The sequence below is a fragment of the Pan troglodytes genome, chromosome 16 (assembly GCF_028858775.2).
Source record: "Pan troglodytes isolate AG18354 chromosome 16, NHGRI_mPanTro3-v2.0_pri, whole genome shotgun sequence".
In the NCBI taxonomy this organism is placed as follows: Eukaryota; Metazoa; Chordata; class Mammalia; order Primates; family Hominidae; genus Pan; species Pan troglodytes.
In genome coordinates, this window is record NC_072414.2 from 71,823,074 (window position 1) to 71,844,935 (window position 21,862).

General features: G+C 40.2%; 1 protein-coding gene across 7 annotated transcripts in view; it reads right to left on the bottom strand.

Annotated features, from left to right (window-relative positions):
* MTHFS (methenyltetrahydrofolate synthetase) overlaps positions 1–21,862 on the bottom strand; it is a 52,452-nt gene continuing 30,590 nt past the window's right edge. For all 7 annotated transcript variants that reach the window (XM_510537.8, XM_001154891.5, XM_001154837.6 and 4 more), the window contains one exon: positions 1–467. In XM_510537.8, coding sequence (XP_510537.1) covers positions 235–467 — 233 coding nt within the window. In that variant the 3' untranslated portion in view covers positions 1–234. The remainder of the gene's footprint in view (positions 468–21,862) is intronic.

The window sequence follows — 21,862 nt, forward strand, 5'->3', positions numbered from 1 at the left end:
TTAAGCTGAAAATCACAGGCTGATAGCCTCCATTTTAATTAATATTCTACTATTCACACTTCTATTGGTTTTTAAAGATGGTTTTATATAAGGTATTTCATAATTACAATTTTAAAATGCAGTCTGTATTCACATTAATGAACAATTTCAACTAGTTTTTGACAAGGGAAAAATACACATACTTTGCTTTACTCTCATATAAAACACTGATTATTTGGCTGTAGTAATCCAGACTTAAGATGTTGACGAGTCTTCGTAAAGGACTTCATCTACCTTGATGTCGTTTTCATTCACTGGGACCTGGAGGCAAATCTGTTCTTTGAAAGCCAACGCCAGGGTGTAGGGCTTCACTTCCTGATGCTGCAAACAGCGCTTCAGATAGGCATCATAGTAGCCCTTGCCCCTCCCCAGTCGGTTGCCATGTTTGTCAAACCCAAGGCCTGGCATGAAGATGAGATCAAGTCCCCCTGCGGAAAAGAGGAACAAATTTAAGAGGATTAATTGTTTCTGAAAGATCATTTCAGGATGTGTTTTTTGTTTTGTAATGACATCAATTCTTTCTCTGATTTCTAAAAACAATGTGTGACCATTAATATCCAAAAAGCACAGAGTTGGACAAAAAAGGAAATAAAACTTACTCAGCAACTTAGTTAAGTCTCTTATTCATCCTCAACAGATCTTTTACATGTATCTGTACAAAAGTGCCAGATTCCCAGGCCTCATTCATAACTAGTTAAATAAAGAGAATCTCCAGAGATAGGGCCCTCTTTTTTCTAGCGTCCTGGTGATTCTCCATACCTGTCAGGTTTGGAAATCAATGCCCCAGGATAATGACAGTTGGAGGGTGGGAGACAGTCAAGGAGGAGCCATAAAGGACAAAGCTGTTTCTCAGGGTCAGTGAGCAGAAAGAGAGTCCACTGTCAGGCATACCAAGCAGTTCAGACAGGCTACTCCCTCCTCATTTCCCCTCCCATTGAAGAGGCAAGGCCAGGCTGCCGGGCTTCCCCAGACTTATGTGAGAGCAGGCTTTGACCTACTCAGGGAAAGGTACAAGATGGGGACCCACAACTAGTCCTCTGGCTAGAACCCTCTCAAGTAACACGAAGACCAGAACTGGCTATGACATTATCAGGACAGAATGCTGGAGCTCAGGGTGGGAGGCAGGGTCCTGGAGGCTATAAAAACCCAACTGCAGTAAGGGTGTGTGGGGATTCCCATGAAGATGGCAATGAAGGTCACTAGGTGAAGGACCTCCATGAGGGAATGGTACTCCAGCCTCTGGCAAGAAACATGGGGTAACAGTGTCAGCATAAGAGCCGCATTACATGTCAAACCCAGTAGTCTGCCCTGTAGCCTCCTTATACTGAGTCTTGGCCTCCTGACAGCTGTCCTGGGGGCTTCTGGGTGACCTATAGCTTAGTTGTGGACTAACCATTCATATAGCATTTGCTGGCAAGATATACCAGGGTTGGAAGCCATGAATTCTCCAGAACGGCGTGTTCAGAGTAGAGAAGATCAGACTGCCAACATGGCTAGCCCCCACTATCAGCAGATATTCTGACTACCTGAAGAACTGTGAGGTGAACTCAGCTTCTCTCTGGCTCCCAGCATACACCTGGTCACCCCTGCCTGCCAAAATCCAGCAAAGCATGCCTCAGATTACAGTAATGACCTTCCCCTGTAAACCTGCTTGTCTATTCCAATCCCAACTTGCTAAAAAGGTCCTGGTCACTGACCTCTGTCTTTCCTCCCTGTCCCTGTCCAGCTCATTTGTCCCTCTTGGGATTGACAGTGGACTGTGAATTTGGACTTTACTCCCTCGTGTCCTCTTTCTGTTGCCAGAGCACCATCAGGCTTGAAGTTCAGTTCTGTCTTCTATACCTAGAACACACAATGCGCAAACCTTTCTAAGGATTCCTGCCTCTTTACAGTATGGCAAGGTGCTCTGTAAGGTCCTCTGGAGGACACACAGTCTCTTCCCTTCATGAAATGGCAGTTCAGTTAGTACAAAATATAACCGCATGTAATATCCATTCCAATGCAGGGCAGCAGTCTCTGCCAAATGCCCCAAAAGCAACAGGGACAAATACTAGGGACCCCAGCAGGGGGAGAGCAAACGCTGGGTGGTCAGGGAAGAATTCACGGAAAACTCAACTTGACCTGGATTTTTAAGATGTGTCAGAGTTGGGTCTAAGTATCTTTCAGAAACCAAAAGAAGGGTGGCAAGAGCTGAGTGAGGGAGTAGGGAGTGGGGAGCAGGTTACTTGCTTGGACAGAAGGATCAACCTGAGGAGTAGCAGAAGACATGAGTGCAGAGTTCACCAGGTACAGGCATGGAGATTTGGGGTCAAAGGCACAGAGACCCCCTAGAACACAACAGCAAAAAACCAAATAACCCAATTAAAAACTGAGCAAAAGACTTAAACAGGATGGGCACGGTGGCTCATGCTTGCAATCCCAGCACTTTGGGAGGCAGAGGCGGGCAGATCATGAGGTCAGGAGATAGAGATCATCCTGGCTAACACGGTGAAATCCCGTCTCTACTAAAAACACAAAATATTAGCCAGGCATGGTGGAGGGCGCCTGTAGTCCCAGCTACTCAGGAGGCTGAGACAGGAGAATGGTGTGAACCCGGGAGGCGGAGCTATTGTGCCACTGCACTCCAGCCTTGGCGACAGAGTGAGACTCCGTCTCAAAAAAAACAAAAAGACTTAAACAGACATTTGTCCAAAGAAGACATACAAATGGCCAACAGGCATATGAAAATATACTCAACATCACTGATCATCAGGGAAATACAAATCAAAACTTCAATGAAATACCACCCCACATTCATGAGGATGTCCAATATCCAAAAAATAGAAAACCACAAATGTTGGCAAAGATGTGGAGAAATTAGAACCCTTGTACACTGCTGGTGGGGATGTAAAATAATGCAGCCATTAAAGAAAAGAGTATATGGGTTCCTCAACAAATTAAAAGTAGAACTACCATATGGCCCAGCAATCCCACTTCTGGGTATTTATCCAAAAGGATTGAAGTCAGGGTCTTAAAGAGATATTTGCACTCCCACGTTCAACGCACCATTATTCCCAAGTGCCAAGATACGGAAACAAGTATGCATCGATGGATGAACGAACAAACCAAATGTGGTACATACATTCAATGAATATTATTCAGCCATATCAAAGAAGGAAATTCTGCAATATGCAACCCATGGATAAGCCTGGAAGATATTATGCCAAGTGAAATAAGTCAGCCACAAAAAGACAAATACTTTATGATGCCACTTACATGTGGCATCTAGAGTAGTCAAAATCTTAGAAACAGAAAGTAGAATGATGGTTACCAGGCACAGGAGAAAGGGGGAGACAGAGAGTTGCCATTCAATGGATACAGAGTTTCATTCATGGAAGATGAAAAAGTTCTAGAGATCTGCTGTACAACTGTGCTTACAGTTAACAATACTTTCCCAGACACTTACAACTTTTAGGAGGGTAGATCTCACATTATATGTTATTTACCACAATAAAAAATTTAAAAAAGCAAAGAGACCAAAAGAGAAGCCAGGAGAATAGTCAGGATTCCCACCAGATACAATACACAAGAAAGAAAAGGCAGAATTTTGGAACATCCACATTTAGGCAGTTGGAGGAAAAGAATGAAGAAATGAAACAGAGATAAGAAAACAACGTTCTCAAATCCCTTGAGCGAGAGTTAATCTACTCCCTCTTTTCTTGTTACTCCCTGTACTTTGATCACAGCTCTCACTGAAGTCTACCTTGTACCACAGTTGATGGTACACGTCTCTGTCTCCCTCACCGGACAGAAAATTTCTTTGAGGGCCATAATTTTTCCAATTCCTCTTTCTTCCTTGGATTTTAATAGAATTTTAGGCCAAAGAAGCCCTGAAAAATGAATATTTTGCCTGCAGAATGGATCAATCCTAGCATGACATCCTCTATTTTAATAATTCTGAAGTACATAAATTTGGCTCAAAGAGGCAAAAAAATAAAATAAAATAATAAAAATATAACTTTGTATGGCTGCTTTTTCAAAATGAGTTTTACACTTGAGAAGCAAGACGAGAATGGTTTTGGATTCCCAGGTAACTAAGGCTCGGAAACAACCCTTCCTAGGTGGAGGTCCTTACATCATACATGCGGTGCTGTTGTTGTAGCCCTGCCCACAGAACTGTTCCTGCTGCTCTCTTCAATCACGGGGATCACAGGCTGCTCCTGGCCTCAGGTCCTTAAGATATACTTCCTAGTCTGCTCCCACTTCTGCTACTTGTTAAATCCAAGTGTTTTCCCTGAAACACATCATGTATTCTTTGCTTGACTTTATTTGTTGTCATCCTTGAAGCTCTTCCTGTGCCTTACCACCATCCCCACATGAATCACCCACCCCACAAACCCCCCTGGGGCTCCTCACACTTTGGCAACACTATGCTGGACGTTTTTCCTCCTCAAAGGTGACAGCTCAGTGGGGCTTAAAAATCATGCAGAGGCTCAACAAGCTTCCCTCACACACACTGGTCCCACTAATAGAGGTAGACACCAGAGACACCTTCACACACCACAAGGTCAGAATTCAATAGGGGAGACAGAAGAAAAACCTTAGTCCGTGCACAGTTCTGCATATGCCTCTGGCATTGCTCTGTTTTCAAATCACCAAAGGCTCATTAATAGCGTCCACTGACGGTGCAATGTGCAAGAGCCAACCTGCTCTGATTTTAATCCTGTGTGCACTTGCTTCACATTCTGTGCTAGTGGGCACAGAGCTCTCTAGATGTCGTAAGATTGTTCTGCAGAGTCATGGTTTGTTGAGTGTTTTTCTCCAGGCTTCTCTAGCTTTCCAATGTGATCTTGCATTCCAAAACTGCAAAGCTAACCTTTGGAAAACTCACCCAACCCCACATACTGCATTTATTTGCTCAAAAACATCTTCTGTCTTTTCATTTGGTGCTGGCTCTGAAACAGCAGTGCCCTCTGGAGGCTGTCTGATGTGGTGATTAGGGGCATAGGCCCTCAGGCTATTTCTTAGCTGTGTGATCATAGGAAAGCTACTGCAATCTCTGTGCTTCCATTTGTTTTCTCATCTGTAAAATGGAGCTGGTCATGAAAACTGTATTAGATAATGCAACATATCTGTTCACAACAATTATATTTATTAGGATAACTTTCTATTTTTTTAAAAAGAAATCTCAGGCACTATTTCTTGAACCAGGTAGCAGGGAAAGGGGTATAGTTTCTCCAATATTTCAAGTATTTTTTGACCAGAGCTTTTACAATCTTACCTTAGAACTGGCTCTTACATGTTCTCTCAGCAAAGGGGTTCAGCAGAGCCAAAAAAAGAGGAAAAAAACCAGGGGAGAATGAGGTTATAGAATGCAGATTAGCACATTTTTCCTACAAAGGACCAGAGAGTAAATAATTTAGGCTTTGCAGGCCTTAGGGTCTCTGTTAGAACATAACTCTGCTGTGTAGTATGAAAGCAGCCAAAGACAAACGTAAATGAATGAGTGTGGCTGTGTCCTGATAAAATGTTATTTACAAAAACAGGTGGAGGGCCAGATTTGGCCTGTGGGGCTGCAATGTGATAACCCCCATCATAGAACATAAGGAAAGAGAGTTTCAGGGAGAGAGAAGTAGACGCAGTGTCAAATGTGGCAGAATGGACGAGTAAGGTAAGGACACAAAAATATCTATTAGATTTGGCAACTAGGGAATCACCGGGGCAAGGATAATATAAGTGGAGAGATGGGGACAGATGCTGAGCTGCAGAATCTTCGTTGACCAGAAAAAAAGCCTAGGTAGTAGGCCTTGAAAAAAAATGAAGAAGTAAGATTCTATAAATGCCTCTACTTCCTGAGACAGAAGTATTAGGCTCTGAGGATTCAGTTCACCGTACAAAACATTCTTATTAATTCTGGCAGTGAGGTAGCCTGGGCCCCTGACACCTCCTAAGATGTCCTGAACTCAGACTCCCTGTCCTGAGCTTTTCAGAATATAATCAGTTCAGCTAGCGGACTGTCTTTACTGTAATACTGAAAAGAAGGCTGAAAATAAGTGTTAGAGCCCAAGAGGTATGTGGGCACCTTCCTATCTGCACACCTTTGCTCCTGCGACACTGTTTTTCATTCCTGTAAGGGTTTTCTACTCTTTTTGTTAACTTATTTATCATAACAATCATAATATCACAAATCTTAAACTTCCATTGAGTCTTCCCAGTCCATGCAGTTTGGTGTGACCAGCTCTTATCCTATACTGTAAGAATGACTGTGGTCCATTAAGTAGTAGGAATCCTTCTCCCTTCCTTCTAGGAACAGAGCTTTTGTCTTTCCCCAGAGAATTTGAGCTCAGTTCTGTTTACCATGAAAAAAAGAATGACAGTGAAGGATATAAGGGATATAATGAGTAGTCCCCTTGCTGTATTTATTTTAGCTTCCTGACTATATCCAAGGAGTGACTTGTTCAGATTATCCTATGAGATACCTAAATCTTAACCAAAGTCCTGCTTCTAGAAGAGAAGGAGAGCACAGAAACTAACATTTGTAAAGCACCTACGATGTGTCAGGCAAGATGCCATATCCTGGAAAGAGAAGGATGAATAAAACCAACTGGTCAGTACATCTACCTAGGGAGGCAGGAGGGTGGGAACTATTATCCCCATTTCACAAAAGAATAAACTGATGCTCAGAGAGGTCAAATTACTCCCTAAAGTCATTCAACTCATAAGAGACTCAGCTCATAAGAGGTGAAGCTGAGGGCTTGCTGTTTCAGATGGATAATATACATGGCTCCTATTACCAAAAGATACAAATGAGATTAAGTAAAGGTATGGAGGAAACACAACAAGGCCAAGCATCTTAGAGGTAGTACAGGAGAGGGGTTAAGTGTGTAGGATTCTAGACAGGCTGCCAGGGTCTGAATCCAGCACTACCACTTATTAGCTATGAAACATCATCAAAATTACCTTCACCTAAAATCTAGAATGGATAAGCATATTATGATGTAAAGAGTCTCTAAGCTATTAATACCAAATGTCAACTTAATCAACTGCTGCATGCCTACTCCTCAGGCCACGTGGCTGATTACAGAGAGACACAGGTACTTCCATCAAACATGCTTCTAAAACATGAAGAAGCTGAAATCCTAAAATAAAATACAGAACCAATAATTCATGATAGCTCTTGAGGCAGAACTGTCAAAAATCAACACCATATGTTTTGAACTCATTATGATTGCCTTAGAAAGAACAGACTGAAGCACAACCTCCTTGAATCACTCTTCATATAAAACAGTACAGCACATACAAGGCAATAAACAAAACCATTTACATGACTGCAGTAATAAAATATATTCAACTTCTGATTATAAACAAAAATTGGGTTTTTAAAAAACATGGTTCCCTGCAAATCTATAACATACTTAAGGAGGAGTTAACTGAGCCACCTATTATTATAGACTGTTAATTTTTAAAAATTACATTGTAAACATACCTTCACTCTTTCTGCTATGAATGGTCACAACCTATTTTGGCCATCTGGGAATATTCACACTGACTCAAACACACTGTAGTAAGAATCATCTATTAAAGACATGACCACCATAATTGATCACTTCTGCATTCTTACTATAAAATTCTTTCTTTTAACACAGATACTAACATTTGCACCAGAATACAGTGACCATATTTGTCACAAAAGCATTAGAAATAAGTACCAACACCATGTAAGGTGGCCCTTCTCCTAGTATCCCTGGGTGACACGGGTCATTCTGCTAATCAGTTAATGAGGTATTCAGAATATAAGACAATCTGCGTGCATCTTATATTTAAAACCTAAGTGTATTATGGGTTCAAGGCTTTCACTCAATCTTATGAACACTATGTGTTTAAATGAAGGAAGCAGGAGGTGACAGGAATTTAGACTCTTCTAGGTAAAGCTGAAAAAGCAAATAAGAAATGTGGATAATATTTAGTGACTTGGCTGCTGAAGATCTCACAGCAGCACTTTCCTCCTACCTAATCCAAAGAGCCTAGAAAAATATCAAGGACAAGAGACCAGAAGTCAAGATAAAATGGGTTATAGAAACCAATCGTTCTACCCATAATACAGGTTCACCCCTATAAGGATATCTCAGGAAGGATACAAAAGAAGAGTGGCTACCTCTGAAACAAAGTATTAAAGAACAGGAGACTTGGATGAGAAGACTATTTTACACTTTCATAGTACTCTTCTATATGGTTTACATTTTTATCATGCGCATATGGAACCAAATTTTAAAAAATATCATCCTTATATTTTTTAAACACAAACATCAAGGACAAGAGCCTTGGAGGCAGTCCTGCACGGCAGTTATCTGTGCAGGCTTTTACAGAGACTGCCTGGGTTTGAATCCCGTAACAACCATTACTAGCTAAGAAACATTAGTAAAGTTACTGAAATTCTCTTTGAAACCCAATTTCTTCTCCTTCAGATAAAAATAATGCTATCTATTTTAGAGGGACTAAATAAAGGAGGTAAAACTCTAGTAAGTGTTCAATAAATTCTAGCCGTATTATACTTGGGGATATGAATAATGCCTATCCTCTTTCTGTTGACTCTGAAAGTTATTTCTTGAGTCATAATACTAACACTACAAGAGCTATCATGCAGATTTCCTATCAGCCCAAACCATGTGCAAGGGTGGGCCTAGCTCTCTACTGCCACCTCCTGTCAGCTAGAAACATGCAGGTGAGAGCGGTCCGTAAGAAACTGCTCAAGCCTTAGGCAGAGCAGGAGCCATGATGGCTCACTGAAATACAGTCTCTGAAACACGTGTGATAGGAAAGCATTCCTCTGTTAGAAACAGCCTTTCTCTTTAAAAGGCTCCTTTGAGGTGTATCTGTTTACAAACCAAGAAAAATGAAGTTGCTCTTTTATAATTTCTTTCAGCACATTCAGCTGTGTGCTAGACACTGTGCTAAGCTCTTTGCAAACATGACTTAATTTAATCTTCCCAACAATTCTGTGAGGTATATATTGTTATCCCGTTTTCAAATTGGAAAACCAAGATGATGTAATTTGCCCAAAGTCATACAGCTAGGAAATGCAGGCCTGGGAATGTGAATGGTAGTGTAGCTCTAATGAAGTGTGGAAGCTCTTTGTTCTTTCCCTACGAAATTAAAGCAGACAGGGAGAGCGCTGCTTATTTGCCTTGGTGGTGGAATCAGTCAAACTGGATGCAGCATCTGTACCAGTCAGGTCAGGGCCATGGTGAGGGACAGAAGGCACACTCAAACTAGGGAAACTAGAAAAGATTAATAAAGAGATGGAGATGCTTAGAGAAAGCAAGAGAGATGGTACAGTCCCTGGGGTAGCTGACTGTACCAACAATTTGGCCTGAAGGTGCAAGGGGCAGGGCTGGGGAGGGCATGGTTATAAGAACCCGCATAGCTGCGATGAGAAGGCTGCCTGACTGGAGTGTGCATGTGCACTGGGGGTGAGGGGTAACACCCTGCAGCCTCTGGTCTTCATCGCTGCCTGCTGATGTAGTCCACAGAGGCTGGTCTTCCTTGCCACTAAGCAAGTAGAAAAGATAGACAGTGGATCTAGAGGTGGCCAACCAAAATCACCTAGCAAAAGACCAAAATATGGTTATTATCAGTGGTTACTCCTGGCTTGGAGATTTGGGCTTATTTTTAATTTATTCTTTATGTCTTATCTTTATAAGAACAAAGCTATTTTCCTTTAGAAAAAAATATTTTTATCAATACGTAGAAAAATTTCCAGTCTTCTTTTTGAAGAGGTACTTCAAACATGCTATTTTCTTAAGTATGTTTTTTATATCTTAAGCCTACTACGTTGTCTAGAAAATAACTCTAAAATCATGTCAACAGATAATAGTAATTTGATTTACATTATTTTCTTAGTCAACATCATCATCACCATCACCATAAACAACTACAATTGTATATGAAAGAAGCAAGCTAGGTTGCTGCAGACTGAAAAGTGGGAATGGTGTCCCAATACTTTACCACTGGGGTTTGCAAACTATAGCCTGCAAGTCAAATCTGGTCCACTGTATGATTTTGTAAATAAAGTTTCAATAGGACACAGCCATGCTCTGTCTTCACACTAAAACAGCAGAATTGAATCACTGCAACAGACACTGTATGGACTACAAAGCCCCAGATATTTACTATCTGGCCCTCTGCAGAAAAAGCACCCTGCCAATCCCTACTTTACAGCTTCTGCCATAAGGTTTTTAACAAAAAAAAATCTATACATCAGCTTATCCTATCTTAGCAGATACTGACAAAAATAAATCTTACTGGAAAAAAATATAATTTAAACTCTCTTTACTGCAGATATGTAAAAATGCTCTGCAGAAAATAGGATCCACATCAGCAGTAGCTTAATATAAATGGCATTTCTAAATATTATATTTATTTGGCATCTGAGTTGTTGATAATCAGATGGACCTAAAAATGAAACAGAGAAGACATTAGAACTTCCTATTATTTTTCACTAACTGTAGGCAACCTCTGCTTGTCTGATTTTACTCATCTGTAAAATGGGTGGATGGAACTTTTCAATAACTTTTTTATTAACTTTCATTTTAGGTTCAGGGGTACATGTGCAGGTTTGTCATACAAGTAAACTCACGTCACAGGGGTTTGGTGTACAGATTATTTCATCACCCAGGTACTAAGTATAGTACCCAATAGGTACTTTTTCTGATCCTTTCCCTTCTCCCACTCCCCATCCTCAAGGAGGCCTCAGTGTCTGCTGTTCCCCTCTTTCTTCCATGTGTTCTCATCATTTAGCTCCCACTTATAAGTGAGAACACGCAGTATTTGGTTTTCTGTTCTTCTGTTGGTTTGCTTAGGATAATAGCCTCCAGCTCCATCCATGTTGCCGCAAAGGACATGATCTCACTCTTTTTTATAACTGCATAATATTCTATAGTATATATGTACCATATTTTCTTTATTCAGTCCACTATTGATGGGCATTTAGGCTGATTCCATGTCTTTGCTATTATGAATAGTGCTGCAATGAACATATGTGAGTATGTGTCTTTATGGTTGAACGATTTATATTCCTTTGAGTATAGACTCAATACTGGGATTGCTGGGTTGAATGGTAATTCTGTCTTTAGTTCTTTGTGGGATCGTCACGTTGTTTCCCACAATGGCTGAACTAATTTACACTTCCACCAGCAATGCATAAGCATTCCCTTTTCTCCACAATCTCACCAGCATTTGTTATTTTTTGACTTTTTACCAATAGCCATTCTGACTGGTATGAGATGGTAGCTCACTGTGGTTTTGACTTGTATTTCTCTTATGATGAAAAAATTTCAGCATTTTTTCATATGCTTCTTGGCCATGTATGTCTTCTTTCGAAAAGTATCTGCACATGTCTTTGCCTACTTTTTTAATGTGTTTGTTTTCTTCTTGTAAATTTAAGTTATTTATAGATTCAATATCTCAGATCTCTTTAGAATCAAAGCTTAGTGACTCTGAGAATTTAAGGACAATACCTTGTTTATCTGTGTGATTCAATCAAGAAATAAATTAAGTCAGTCACACACAAAAAAACAAACATTATATGATCCTAATTAAATGAAGTCTTGAAAGCAGTCAAACCCATAGAATCAGAAAGTAGAATGGTGGTTACCAGAGGCTGAAGAAAGGGGGGAAAGAAGAACTGTTTAATGGGTATAGAGTTTCAGATATGCAATATGAAAAATTCTGGAGATCTGTTGCACAGCAATGTGAATATACTTAACACTCCTGAACTGTACCTTTAAAATGGTTAAGATGGTAAATTTTGTTATGTGTTTCCTTACCACAATAAAAAAAGAAAGAAAGAAAGAAATTAGGCATTTAGGGAAGAGTCTAGAGGGCAGTCCATCCTATGCTCACATTCATGTGAGGGTGTACTCAAGAAAGAAAAGTCTAGCTTACTCTTAAAAGCAGTGAAGAACAATTTCTTCAGATACAGAAATACAACGGTGTTTTGGAGCTATTTCTATTTTTCTCAGTTTTTAGAAGATGAGCTCGCAAAGTCACTTTTTTTTTTTTTTTTTTGAGACAGAGTTTCGCTCTTGTTGCCCAGGCTGGAGTGCAGTAGCACGATCTCGGCTCACTGCAACCTCCGCCTCCCGGGTTCAAGCCATTCTCCTGCCTCAGCCTCCCAAGTAGCTGGGATTACAGGCATGCACCACCACGCCCAGCTAATTTTTATATTTTTTTAGTAGAGATGGGGTTTCATCATGTTGGCCAGGCTGGTCTCGAACTCCTGATCCTCAGGTGATCCACTCACCTCGGCCTCCCAAAGTGCTGCGATTACAGGCATGAGCCACCGTGCCTGGCCCACTATTCTTAATTAATTATTGCACAGTATGATTTCCAAGCCTTAAGAGTTTAGTAAAATGGAAACTTCTTCCTGTCTTTCACCATTTTTTTACTGAACTGTTAAATGAGCACTTGAAAGTCCTGCAACCTCTCTGGTTCAGTATATTTAACTAAAATAAAATTACACAGTACATTGTATTTCTTCAGCTTGCTCTCTTCTTGCATGCCTAAGAGGACTCATAGCCCAGCTAATATGAGCCTTGTGCCATCTAGAACAAATTCTATTACAGCAAGTCTAAGATAAAGTAACCTATTACTTTGAAATAATAGTACATGGATTTTATATAATGTCCTCTTCCAGTGAGTTCCAAGTGCCTTTTCACTGCAACTAGCCTTGTTATCTGCTTCAATAAGTCCTCTTCTGGTGGGGGAGAAACTTGCTCTTAAAACCCAAAATCCGGCTGGGCACAGTGGCTCACGCCTGTAATCCCAGCACTTTGGGAGGCCAAGGCAGATCACGAGGTCAGGAGTTCGAGACCAGTCTGACCAACACGGTGAAACCCCCGTCTCTACTAAAAATACAAAAGTTAGCTAGGCATGGTGGCACGTGCCTGTAATCCCAGTTATTCAAGAGGCTGAGACAGGAGAATTGCTTGAACCCAGGAGGCAGAGGTTGCAGTGGGCCAAGATTGCGCCACTGCACTCCAGCCTGGGTGACGGAGCAAGACTCCATCTCAAAAAAAAAAAAAAAACAAAAGAACATAATCCTCTCTAAAATCTTCTAAAACAGCTTTACAGGAAAAGAGCAGAAAAAAGTTTCAATCAAAATTTAATGGATTCAAATCAATAAATAGTCATTACTAATGACTCACTTTATGGAAGGCCCTGCCCAAGGAACTACAGATAACACAGAGATAAGTTACTATCCACGCCCTCTAGGACCTAACAACCTGGTCAGCTAAAAATGCATCTAATCAGTTGTCTGTAAAGAGATAATTAAATAATAGTAATAAGGGGTAGAATAATGTAAGTTCCAAGGTAATAGGTACAAAGGAAGGAAGTTGTATTCCCTTGAGAAGGGAGTTAAACACAGGAAAACCTCACTAGGGAGGTGGCCTATTGTATCAACCATGAAAGGATGAGTCTTTTAGAAAGGAAAAGTCTTTTGGAAACAAGAACATCTGGGTTTTAGCTCTCCTCTGTTTGTGTGACTTCGGACAAGTCATTTCCCACCTAGGCCTGTTCTCTTATCTACAAAATGAAAAACTGACTTAGATGATCTTCAAATCCCTTCCAATTCAGATAATCCCCTATGTGCCAATTAAATAACTAAAGGATACAGAAATTGGGAGACTGAAGACAAATCTGTCTCTGTGGACTAACAATAAATTTGTAAAACACTGACATCTGCTGGAAATTAAGAAAACTATTCAATCCATCTCATAAATAGCCTTTAAAAACCTAGTCTTGAATACTTTGTTTTGAAAACATGTTATCAAAGATGCAAGTTTCTTATGAAATTATATCTTCTAATATTTTATTTTATCAAACTTAAGAAAATTGTGAAGAAAATAACTTTAAAATTACTTCAGAAACGTCTGTTTCCATTTGGAAATTTGGGCCTATGCTCCTATGCTTTCCTATATGACAAAAATAACCAGCTTAACAACACAATGGACAAATTTCTATTTGTAAGAACAACAAATATAAACTGATCCGGAATACACTTAACAATATACTTAACAGGACCAGTGCAGTAACAACATGACTAGAAGCAAAAGCATTTACAAAGGAACACAGCAAAGTCCTGGAATAAATGGGGAGGCACACCATATTCCTGAAGAAGACTGAATATTGCACAGAAATCCATTTCCCCCAAATTAATCTACAAATTCAACACAATTCCAATCAAGCTCTCAAGGGGATTTTGGAAAAGAAACTAACAAAATTCTTTTAAAGTTAATCTTAAAAAATAAATTTAGAATAGTCAGCTAAATTTTTCAAAGTAGAATAATGGGGCAGGACTCATCCCACCAGGTATTAAAATCCATTGAACAGCCATTATACATCTATATTCATCAAAATACTATGGCACTAGTGCCAAAATAGGCAGATTCCACAGATAGTTTGGAAAAGACAAAAACATCCAGATACACACCCAAACATATATAAGAATTTTGTTCATGAAAAGGTAGGGAAAGGGTAGATTACTCATTAAATGTGTTCGGACACCTGGCTAACATTTCTTTATAAAACATATTCTCAGCCAGGGGCAATGGCTCATGCCTGTAACCCCAGCACTTTGGGAGGCCGAGGCGGGCAGATCACCTGAGGTCAGAAGTTCGAGACCAGCTTGGCCAACATGGTGAAGGCCCGTCTCTTCTAAAAATACAAAAATTAGCCAGGCATAATGGCGGGAGCCTGTAATCCCAGCTACTCGGGAGATTGAGGCAGGAGAATTGCTTGAACCCGGGAGGCAGAGGTTGCAGTGAGCCAAGATTGTGCCACTGCACTCCAGGCTGGAAGACAGAGAGAGAATACATGTCAAAAAAAAAAAAAAAAAAAACCCTTATTTTCTCTCCCTGTATACATAGGGATTCAAATAAAAATTCAAAAAGGATTAAGACTTTAATATTTAAAAACACAAAATACTAAGATAAAATGATGATGATTTATATAAACTCAAGTGAAGTAAGAACTCCTAAAAATAAAGCCAAAGGCAAAAATCCTAAAAGAAAACATTAATAAACTTTACTAATAACATTTTAAAACATCTGTATCCTCCCCCTCAAAATACAAAAAGTTAAGAAAAAGGTTTAAAAATGAATACAAATTGGCCAGGCGTGGTGGCTCACGCCTGTAATCCTAGCACTTTGGGAGGCCGAGGTGGGCAAATCACGAGGTCAGGAGATGGAGACCATCCTGGCTAACATGGTGAAACCCTGCCTCTACCAAAAATACAAAAAATTAGCCGAGTGTGGTGTCGGGTGCCTGTTGTCTCAGCTACTCGGGAGGCTGAGGCAGGAGAATTGTGTGAACCCAGGAGGCAGAGCTTGCAGTGAACAGAGATCGCACCACTGCACTCCAGCCTGGGCAACAGAGCGAGACTCCATCTCAAAAAAAAAAAAAAATGGATACAAATTATTTGCAGCATACATGACAGACTAATGGTTAATCTTTTTATATATAAAGAATTGTTACCAACCTGGAAAAAAATAAATGAATACCAAGAGAAAGATAAATTCCCGGAAAGAAATGGGGCAAAGAACAGCACTTTACAAAAGATGAATTAGAAAGGTTAAAAAACATTTTAGAAAGCTTAGTATATATTTTGAAATTTTCATAAGTAGTGTATCTTAACCATTATAACTTTTCAAAGAAGCAAGGAGAAATTAAAATTTAAGGATTTTTTTTTTATTAGTACTTCAAAACAAAACCAGAAATACTGATAAGACAAAATTAAGTTACTTCCAAGGTTGAAAATTCACACAGATGCCCACAATGAATTTCTTCTGAGAATAATTTTTTCAATATATTAATGAGGTTTCCGGTTACAGTGTACTTTCTTGAGAGACTTATTAAAAGGGGTATGTTTCCTTCTGATACAACCTCATGGCAAACCACTATTCAAAGTTAAAGACTTAATTACAACTTCCCTTCTGAAGCCTTCTCATGCACTTTAGGCAAAGAGAAATCTCCATCTTGTGTTCCCAGAGCACTCTGGGCACATCCCAATGGGATCCTTAGCACCAGGACTGAAATCACTAGTTCATGTGGAATAGTCATCGTCATCATCATCATCATCAAGCACTTATATGCACTGGCATTGTACTAAAAGCTTTATGTAAATTTCCTATTTAATCTTCAAAACAATCTAGTGAAGCAGATATTATTACCCTCATTTTCAAATGATCAGAGGCTTAGGTGAAGGGGTTTACTCATGTCCACTCAGCTAGTATGCAGCAGTCAGTAACTAGACTCAACTCCACCTAAGACCAAAACCTTGATCCTAACCACTCCTTATCCATCGTCCCCCTCCATACACCTGTCTTCCCCAACAAAATGTGAACTCCTATGGCCAGACACCACTGCCCCTTATTTATCTTTTTGTTTCCAGGGCATCACATGGAGGCTACCACACAACTGGTAGTCATTAGTGCACGTTCATTTGTTATTTCGGCCATTCACTCACTCAGGGAGAGGTCAACATACTCTCATGTGTTGGTGATGAGTACGTAAAGTGGCATAACCTTTTTTAGTAAGCAATACAGAAACACCTATAAAAATTTAGAATTCATAGCCATTTCATGGATAGATGTTGATCCCATGGACTTACTTGCATAACTATGCAGAAAAATATCTATCAGGATGTTCTTTTTTATTTTTATTTGTAATACCTAAAAAACAGAAGCAACCCAAATAGCTATCAACAGAAGACTGGTTAAATAACTTAGAGCACATCAATGCTATGTAACCATTTAAAACACTATGCTAAATCTATATGTGTTGCTATGAAAAGAGTTCTATGGTTTATCAACAAGTGAAAAAGTAGGATGCAAAACAAAATGTGAACTCCGATCCTATCTGTATAAATTTTTTAAAAGGATACAAATATATATATCTAGAAGGATACACAAGTATGTTAACAGTGGTCACATCTGGGGAATAGGCTAGGAAGAAGAGGGGTGGGACTTTTTCTTTCATACCCTTCTAAACCATTTAAATTATTTACCATGTGATTAGTTAGATGGCATGTAATTACTTTTATGAATGAATGAATTGTTGCTCTACTGTTTGGCTTTTTTTTTCCTTTTTGTTGTTTCTAACACCAACATAGACTAAGATGAAGTACAGTTAACTTGGGTTGGCCAAGACGGCTAACTGAATCAATCCTCTCATATTCCTGTTTTTCATTCAAAGACTATGTCCTTATCTTAAATATTTGGCAGCTTGCACATAAATATGCCTCCTTCCCACCCCCAAAAAACTAACTAACACACCCTATAAGTAACATCAACCTTTCCCTCAAATTTTATTTGTTAAACCTTCAAAGGGTACATGAGAGAGGCAAGTCTTACCTGGGGTCAGCCAATTAAATCTGCTTTTTATCTATGGTTTATCACTAACTGAACATACAGCTCAAAGTACAAAGTTAATTACTACTTTTGCAAGGAGAAACTGAAAATGCTGATGGGTGAGCAGCAGGACAATTCTTGTATTTCTAATGTCTTACTCTCATTGATCATATCAGCCCTCACAGAAGACTATCTTGCCTAAAGTTACCATTCCTCATTCCAGCATCCCTTTATCATTTTATCCTGTCCTTTCTACAGCAAAAAGAGGTATTAAAAAAACTATCTTTACCTGTAGTCTCTTAATTCTAGCAAATTAATATCCATTTCTATATATATGAAGATTCTGCTGTTTTCTCCTTTTAGCTAACCCCTTCCAAATTTATATTTATAGTTTCTCTCTACTTTTATAAATTATACTAGGCTACAAAATAGTTTCAAAAACATTTCACCTAGAAAACCTCATCTAGAAAGGCAAATTGATCTTGGTCCATCTACATTTGCCATGGCCTCATCACCTAGCCACTAAGATCCCTGTTTGTAATATCAGGGCACACCCCAAGACCATACTCTGGCAAGTCCTGAATCAATATCTCCTATGTCCTGACCTCCAGAGCTATATATCCAACTAGCCATCTACCAGCATTTCTGGGAGGTCCTGGAGCCACCTCAAACGGGATTCACTATGTGTCCCCCAACCCCCTACATCTCCTCTCTCTTCTGCATTCTTTGCCTAGGTTAAGAGCATGACATGCAGATGGCAAAGCCAGACTGTCCCTCAACAGCCTCAAGTGGCCTGGAGACTCTACATGCTGCATATGTCAGAACTTGTTCTATCCTCTCCATTTCTAAAAGTGGTCATCATTTCTCATCCATTCGAATCCATCAGATTCCCAAGGGATGGTCCACTCCCAGTTTCTTTGGCTGTCCCTTGGGACAGCCTGTCCTCCTTATTTCTGGCAGAACAACCTTTCCCAAACATAGAACTAGTCATGTTACTCCTATGATTAAAGTCTTTCAATAACTAACTCCCAGCACCTACAGAATAAAGTTCAAATCCCAGATGTGTGACATACAATACCCTTCACAACGTGGGCCTCCAGCCTCAGCTCAGGCCATGACACCAACTGAAATCACAACCTGCCTTGAGCTGAATGCAGCAGAGGCTGCTGGTTGCCCATCTGGACATCATTCTCTCTTTCTCCTTAGTAGCAGAAAACTTTACTCAGGAGGCCATGAATCCCACCGCAACACCACATTTCTCACCTTCCCTGGTAGTTATGTATGACCTTGTGCCTAAGTTCTGACAAATGGGACTTTCAAGGTGAAGGATGATCTTTTTCCCCAACACCCTCTCTTTCCTCCTGCTGACTACAATTCAGAGTTGATAGCCGAAGCTTGAGATACCAGGCAGGACCATATGGCATATGCGGCAGGATTTGTCCCTGATGACTGTGGGGCCTGTACAACAGCCACAGACTATAAATACAACTCCCAGACTTCTTTTCCAAGCATCTCACTGATATTTTGAAGTTTTCACTGATACTTTGGAGTTTTCTGCTACATGCAGCCGAATCTGATTCTAACTGATAACCTGAGCATGCCCTCCTTTTACTCGCCTCCACAGCACATGACGGCAGTAAGGAAAGGCACCGTGTGCCATCCCACAAACAGCATGCCTTCGGGGAAAGCAGACCTGGCAGGAAGACCTGGCTCTGCCTTTTGACTGTGGCATGCCCATAAATAATGCTCTGAGACTTACTTTCTGCAACTGTGAAAATGAGATAATAACATAGTCATGATGAGTAATAAGCTTACATATGTAAGAGCACTTAGCATAAGGCTTAGCACTTAGTAGACAAAGGGTAGCTACTAATAATTTACCCATGTCACTGTCTCTGTACAAAAAGTCCTTGGGGCCAGGTACGGTGGCTCACACCTGTAATCCCAGCACTCTGGGAGGCTGAGGTGGGCGAAATACCAGAGGTCAGGAATTTGAGACCAGCCTGGCCAACATGGTGAAACCCCATATCTACTAAAAATACAAAAATTAGCCAAGTGTGGTGGTACGCGCCCATAGTCCCAGCTACTCAGGAGGCTGAGGCAGGAGAATCGCTTGAACCCGGGAGGTGGAGGGTGCATTGAGCCTAGATTGCGCCACTGCACTCCAGCTTGGGCAACAAAGTGAGACTCCGTCTCAACCAAAAAAAAAAAAAAAAGTCCTTGAGAGTAAATGTCCAGAAACTGAGCTTTCATAGACCTGTACACGCTTTCTGGTGCTTACTTCAATATAGTGTAAGAAACTTGACTCATAAGCAGGGTCCAGGCTTATGACAAGTTAGTACCTCCTTGCTTGGCACAGTGTCACACACAGTAGGACTCTCAGAATATTTGTTACACAAGTGAGTGAACAAATACAACACTTTAGAAAGGAAAAGAAAAAGGCAGAGTGTACATAATTGATCACTGGGCTCAGCTCCTGATTTTCATTTGCCTAATTCTGATTTCTTTTTGGCCTTAGGCAGATGGAATAGAGAATATTTTTATGGCTGGCATTTGCAGTTTTTTAAACAACAAAAACTGTTTTTTAAAAAGTCAAAAAGAAAAACACCCCAAAAAAATAAACGTTCACTCCAGGCAAACTTCCAAATATTGTGATGTGTTTTCTCTTTGTTTCAGGGGAGAGGTTCACAATGAAACAAAATATTACAGCAACCTTTTGCAGATTCAAAAGCTTAAATTCAAAATGTTATCAATAATGTAACTCCCACTGTTTTTACAAAGAAAACCTTGATCCATAAAGATACACAATTTCTATTACAAGAAAACGAAGTGGAAATGTACCTGAACTTGTAAAACTGTCATTATTTAAATATAAGTCTTAAAATTCAAGATAAAGACCTTAGCACAAATATTTGACTGTCTACTTTCATTTCCAGTGAAATGAACAAAGGAAAACAAACTTGGGAAAAATGTCTATTATGATTAGAAACCAGGAAAGAATGCCATATCTAAGTTGGAAACTTCGAGGTATTTCTGCAAGATATAATTTAGGAAAAAGGGAATTTGATAATGAAATACATGTTAAAGAAATGGCTGCCTTGGGAAGAGCCAGAAGGAAACCAGTGTGGAACTGCAGTCAAGCCCCCAGCCAGGAGGAGCAGGTATACGTATTGTAATGATGGGTCTCTGGGCAGCAAGTTGCTAAAAAGCAAATCTTGACCCTTCTTGGGCCTCAGACACCTAGTGCAAAGCTGATTTAATGAGGAAGACCACCTCAGCCCTCATCCCTGCTTACCCTCAGCAGTGTGCTAGGCAAAATGTGGGTATGGCCATGACTCCTAACAAAGGCTCCATGTTTGGATCTTTTGCCCCTGCAAATACTGGGCTATGCTGACAAAAACCAACCATGGAGAAAACAAATCCTTCATACAGTGGCAAAGCTCCCTCCGGCAGGTGCCTACAATAATCGCTTATTCCCTTCTCCCCTCAGTTTACTGCATCTTTCTCAAGCAAAACAAAATGTAGCAAATTTAAACTATTCCCTTCTTTCTTCATCTGGGCCTGAACACCAACCACACAATCTCTAACAGAGCCCATCAGAACTACCAATAGCAGGCAAACCTAAACCTCTTTAAGGTGAGGGAAGAGAGAAAACAGTCACTGCAGTTTGAAATTTTATAAGTTTTTTTTTTTTTTTTTTAAGGAGGAGGAACAGGAGCAGCTTTTTGTGTTTTTTTTTTTGGTCTCTGTGACAGCGATGGTGGCATTTGAGAGGCTAATGGCTAAGAACAAATCCAGCAGCAGGAATATGTCCAGTTCTCATGAATAAAAGGATCTGTGTTTTTTCCCTCAGAGGACCTGATCAGGGGTCCAGAAGATAACTATTTGAGTTCAACGGTTTCCTTCTTTCCTAAGTTTTCCCCTTGATTTTCTCTTATGTCTTCCAAATATTTACCTGTACATTATTTGGTGAAAACAGTTACCTGATGGAAGAGTTTGAATCTATACTTCCCAGAAGTAACCCAAAGGCATTTGAAAACAGCAGTGAGAAAGAGTGTCCTGGATAAAGCATAATGAAAAACATCTTGTTGAGAGTTAGGATCTGGGCACAACCCCCAAATAAAAAGGGAGCTGATGTGGATGCTTCTACAATACAGTAGGATGACAGCCAAACAGACAGTAGGTGTGCAGGATCTCTTCAGCAGGCGAGACCCTGGGACTGCCTCCTATTCAGTGCACGTGCATACACAGAACACGAGGGCAAACACACGACCTTCCAAAACATTTTTTTCTTAAGAACTGCTAGTGATTGGCCAGGCACGGTGGCTCACACCTGTAATCCCAGCACTTTGGGAGGCCAAGGTGGGTGGATCACCTGAGGTCAGGAGTTCCAGACCAGACCGACCAACATGAAGAAACCCCACCTCTACCAAAAA